The following is a 5,895-nucleotide window of genomic DNA, read 5'->3' as shown; positions in this document are numbered from 1 at the left end:
TGTTACGTAATTTAAGTAAGGTCCCTAACATTTTACTCAATATTTGAACTGTTTCTCATGAGTAGGGGAAACCTCCCTACAGTGGATAATTTAACCTATCAGTGGATAATCTTGAATGAGGGAGTTTACCATTCACCAGAGAGCGCGATCTGTTCGGGTCAGAGTTCTGCAAAAATTTAAATTTAATCAATGAAAAACAGTTTTTTTTATACAAATTATTTATGAAAGTTTTGTTTTTCTTAATAAAGTAAAAGAGTAAGTCATATATTTTGAAGAGAAAACACTTAATATTTTAATTATTGTTAGTTTTTCTTACGTAATTTTGAATTTTACAAACATAACATTACTGTCTATTGAAAAAAATGCAAAGTACGTGCTTTGATAACATTTTCTATTTTTAATACCAAATAGTAGAATTTTCAACTAATAAACATGAATTTTGTAACAAAAATGAAATAGTTCCATTCTCAACCAAAAATATGAGTTTTCAAACAAGAATATTGAATTTCTATTAGAAAGATAAATTTTCACCAAAATACATAAATTTCCAACTAAATATTAGAAGTTCTAACTAAAAGTAGCAAATTTTTTACTGAAAGAAAAACAATTTTCAACAAAATTGTTAAATTTCCAACTAAAAAAAAAAAATACATTTTTTACCAAACACGTAAAACGTGAATTTTTGTAATAGAATACTTAAATTTTCAACCGCAGAAATGAATTTTTAATTAAAGTTAGGAATCTTTAATCAAAACATTTACTTTCAAACAGAGTCGTATCATTTTGAACCAAATAAGATGAATTTTCAACGAAAAATTCAATATTTGATATTCCGAACAGTTTATTTTGAAGAAAAAGAAAAATTTTAAATAAAATATTCAATTTTGAAGTTCAAAAATCATTTTTCACAAAAAAAAAATCAATAAAGCATTAAAATATTGATCGAAAGAAATGAATTTGCAACTAAAAAATTAATTAGCAAAAAAATGAAATAGTTCAATTTTCAGTTTAAAAAATAATTTTAAATCAAAAAAAGATTTAAAAAGTATATTTGAATTAAAAATAAAAAATAATGATTTTTCAACAAAAAAATACATAAAATATCTAAATTTTCATCGAAAGAAGTTGATATTTCAATCAAAAAATATTTTAAATTAGTATATTTAACCAAAAATAAAACAAAGACAAATTTTCAAAGAAATAATTAAAATTTCAACCAAAGAGAAGAAACTTTCACCGATAAAATTTGGATCCAAAGCAGTTGAATTCAAAGACAAAGAAGACGATTTTTCTCCAAAACAGTAGTTTTTTAATTTTATTTTTTTTCAATTTATCCGTATAAAAAATAGAAATTTTGTTAAAATATATAGTTTAAAGCAATATTTCAGTAAACAATAATGTTATATTTTTGAAATTCAGAACTATGCAAGAAGTACCCAAAATATTTTTTATTTTTAAACTGAATGACTAACACTTTTACTCTATTTCACGAATGAATTATAAACTTTTATTAATAATTTCAGTAAAAAAGCTATTTTTATATATTAAATTTGCATTTTCCCAGAACTTGGACCATTAAGAGCACAAAATAAACGAAAGATAATTAGTTTTGATTTTAATTCATAAACACTTATAATGTCTTAACTATCACTTAAATTAAATTAATTATTTTACATATGTTAGTATTTTAAATTAATGATTGTCTACTGTAGGTTGCATTATCAACTGTAGAGAGGTTTCCCCTATACCAATTTTTTAATATCTCACTAACTCGCTTTTTCGCATAACATCAGAAACTGAATGACCAGCTTTGATATTTGCTTCACCTTCAATTTTCTCATCCTCTTGGAAAAATTCCTCAAGTTCTAGGTTCTTAGGGGCCACTCGAAAACTACGCCGCACAAAAATATCTAATTTTTTTCTTTGAAAAAAAAACAGGGCACATAAGGTAATTTTTGACAGAAATAGGGAAATAATAGAGGAATAAATTATCTTTAATTAAGTTGATATAGCTGCCATATTAAATTAACTTATCAACAAATAAAATAATTGTATTTTGATTCCAAAAGGATAAATTATCTGTAAAAAGAAACGAATATTCAACAAGACAGTTACATTTTTAACGAAAAATATAATGGTTGATATTTGAAACAAAAAAAGAGTTTTATTTTTAAATAGTGAAACCAAAAATGATATTTCAACAAAACAATTGAATTTTGAAACAAGAAACATTTTATAGTTGAATTTTTAACTAGAAATGATCAATTTTTAACAAGAAACGAAATAGTTAAATTTTCAGTTAAAACATTCGTTTATAAACAAAACAAAAAAACAACATAATTTTCACCATAGTGCTTATACTTTAAACCAAGTAGTTTAATTTGCAAAATCCAGAGAATTCATTTTCTACCAAAAAAAAAAACTAATTTGCAACAAAATACACAAGTTTTCAACCAAATTGTTGAGTTTTTAACTAAAAACTATCAATTTTGATCCAATAATGAAAGAGTTTAATTTTTAGTTTAAAATATTAAATTCTCCACAGCAAAAAAACTCATTTTCGACGGAAACTGGAATAGTGAAATTTGTATTTGAAAATACTAATTTTTAACGAAGAAAAAACGAATTTTCAACGAAGTAGTTTTTTACAAGCAAACAAAATTAATTTTTGGCCAAAATAGTTGAAATTTAAAGCAAACGAGACAAATTTGCAATAAAATAGTTGAACTTTCAAACAGATAGTTGATTTTTCAATCCTTAAGGTCAAATTTTTAAACAAATACTTTTTTTTATCCAAATTATTTCTCAATAAAAATTATATATTTTTAGCAAACCATTAACAAATTAAAATAGTTGGATTTTTGAATTACAAAGATGAATTTTCAACCAAATAGTTGAATTTTTAACAACAAAATTAATTATCAATCAGTTTCATTTACACCGAAATAGTGTTTCTGTCCAAAAAGACGAATGTACAAAAAAACATTAATATTTTAAAGAAAATTTCAAAAGAATGGTAGCTTTTTGAACAAAATAATTTCATTTTTCACAAAAAAGTTCAATCTTCAACTAAAATGACTAACATGTAACAAAAAAAAATGATTTTTAACAAAAATAAACTGAACTTTCAAGCAACTAGTTAAATTCCCAAACAAAAAATATCAAAAAATATTTTTTCTCAACAAAAATTATGCTAGTTGATATTTCAACCTAGAAATGATTAATAAATAAATGAAAAACCATTGAATTAAAAAAAACATGAAATTTAAACGAAACATTCGAATTTTCAACAAAAACAGATTAATTTTTAACTAATCTTTTGCATTTCTAACCAAGAAAGATCATATTTTTACCAAAAAAGATGAATTTTCAATTTAAAGACGAGTTTTCTGCCAAAAACACTTCATATCAGAAAAAAGACGAATTTTGAATCAAAAAGTTGATTCTCAGCCAAATAATTGAATTTTCTGCAAAAATAATATAATTTTTTATCGAAAAAGACAAATTTTTAACAAATCAGTTTATTTCTTAAGCCAATTTGTTGAATTTTTAACTATAAACGATCAATTTAAAAAAAATGGTTCAGTTGAATTTGAACTTAAAAGTATTGATTTAAAAAAAAAAAGGAAATTTGAACGAAACAGTTAAATTTTAAACCAATGAGAAAGGGATTTTCAACTAATAAAAATTAATTTTTAACAAACTGATTCAACTATCAACTAAATAGTGGAATTTTCAAAGAAGAATATTAATTTTTAATTTAAAAAGACGAATTTACAATAAAATAGATCAATTTTCAACCAAATCTTTGAGTTTTCGACTCAGAACTATCAATTTCCATTCAGTAATGAAATAGTTAAATTTTAGTTTTAAAAAATCAATAATTTTAACCCTCAAAGTGCATTGTGGGTGTTGAACACCCCAGCGTATTTAATCATGTATTATTAACCCCTATTGAATATTTTGTCACAATAAAATTATCCGATATAATTTAAGGTATCTTTCATAAGTTAGAGTTGATTTTATAGCCATTTATTTAGTTTAAGTTTGTTAAAAAAATTATTGAAAAAAGTGCTTTTTTTATTTAAAAATTCATAACTCACACAATTTTATTTATTTTAACCTGAAAACTTATGACTATAGTTCTGAAATAGTGTACTTTCATAAAAAAAATATTGCAACTTGGGTGCTTTCAAAAAAGATACTTGCACAGTTGAAAAGTTAATTTTCTGATAAAATGATGAATCAGATTTTTCGCTTTTAAATCGATTTATTATCATAAAATACTGGGTGTTTAAGACCCCACGATTTTTTTACCTCCACTTTCAGCAGCTGGTGCTGGTAGACACTGATGCTTGACGCAGTTTACTAAACGACATTACTTACAGTTAGTGTCTCCAATTAAAGCCAGATGGCGACACTTACTTAATTTTTTCGAATTAAGTGTGGTTTATAAGAGTTTGAAAATTGCTTGGGGTACCTTAGACCCACAATGCACTTTAAGGAATAAATAAAAATAATTAAGATTTTTTTCAACGGAAAATTCTTGGATTTTGCTGAAGGTTTTTGTTATTATTTATTTTAAATTTAAGTGAAAAAAAAAACAGGAAAAATGGTAAGTTTCTTTGAAAACAGGAGAATAAAGAGGAATTCTTGAAGAATGGGATTCAGAGGGGAATAGAGGAAAATGTGTAAAATAAAATCACGAATTTTTTTTTACAAACATTTCCAAAAATTGTTATTTACATGTGCCGTAGTTTTTGAATAACCCCTTAATAAAACTTAGGGTTTTCACCAAACAATGAATTAATTTAATTTTGTTTATAGATGTATTGATTGAATTAATTTTAATTTTGTGTATTTAAAGTAATTTTCTCATTCCTTTTTTTTTTCTCGAAATTTGCAGACATATGAAGCAATTCGGCTTGATCCAGGGTGAATCTGTCGTCTGGTGGAAAGCAGGAATTGGAATCGCGATGGCGACAGTCGCTGGTTTTATGGTGATGCGTGTCCTAAATACTGATAAAAGATAGTCTACAATTCCCGTTCCCCTATGCACATGTTCAGTTGATTCAAAGCCCATCTCCTATAAGAGCTTGTTAAGTTAATAAACCTGTTCATAAATCATTTGAACCTGTTGCTTCTTTTCGCAGGTCAATTTCTTCTTTTTCATAATATCATTGACCGGGAAACCGGAAATTTTACGAGACCAGGAAAACCGGGAAATGACAGTTTACAGTTTTTTTAGGAAAAAAAAAAATCTCCAACTTTGATTTCAATCGTTTTTAAAAATAATTAGTTAAATTGTTATCCTTTTCATTGATGATATCTTAGTTTTCAATTTATCATTCGAAAATCTCTTACTTACAAATTTTCCATTTTAGAATTTTAATTTTTAAGCATACATTTTAATTTAAAATTTTTTATGCAGTTTTAATGTCTTAAATAATTAAAAATTAGAAACATTTAAAATCAAAGATTTTTTATTTTAAAAATATTTTTTAGTTGATCAACTTTGAATATAAATTAATGATTTTTAAAATTGAATTTACTTCAAGATTTAAAAAGTAAATAATAATTAATTTTACAAGACTATTCGAAATCAGTTAACAATTTTAGAGTTTAAAGTTTTTAACGTTAAAAATTAAACTTTTTCAATTGGAAACTCTTATTAGTTAAACAAATTTAAACGCTTGATTGAAACTTTGTGAACTATTTGAATTTAAAAATAACTTTAAAATAATGTATTAATAATCAAAGGCTTTTATTAAATTTCAAATAATATTTCAGTCTAAAAAATTCCGTTTTGTAACCATTTAAATTGAAAATTTTCAATTCAGAAAAAAGACCAATTACTTAATTATTTAGAATATCTGACTGCTCATTTAAAATCAG

At 24.0% G+C, this 5,895-nt stretch overlaps 1 protein-coding gene across 5 annotated transcripts in view; it reads left to right on the top strand.

Moving 5' to 3' along the window:
• LOC117167672 (mitochondrial Rho GTPase) overlaps window positions 1-5,127 on the top strand; it is a 60,433-nt gene extending 55,306 nt beyond the window's left edge. For all 5 annotated transcript variants that reach the window (XM_033352779.1, XM_033352780.1, XM_033352782.1 and 2 more), the window contains one exon: window positions 4,907-5,127. In XM_033352779.1, coding sequence (XP_033208670.1) covers window positions 4,907-5,033 — 127 coding nt within the window. In that variant the 3' untranslated portion in view covers window positions 5,034-5,127. The remainder of the gene's footprint in view (window positions 1-4,906) is intronic.
• Window positions 5,128-5,895: the final 768 nt, after the last annotated feature.

Source organism: Belonocnema kinseyi, chromosome 2 (assembly GCF_010883055.1).
Source record: "Belonocnema kinseyi isolate 2016_QV_RU_SX_M_011 chromosome 2, B_treatae_v1, whole genome shotgun sequence".
In the NCBI taxonomy this organism is placed as follows: Eukaryota; Metazoa; Arthropoda; class Insecta; order Hymenoptera; family Cynipidae; genus Belonocnema; species Belonocnema kinseyi.
The sequence above is the reverse complement of the archived record's forward strand: the minus strand, read 5'-3'. Positions and strand labels throughout refer to the sequence as shown.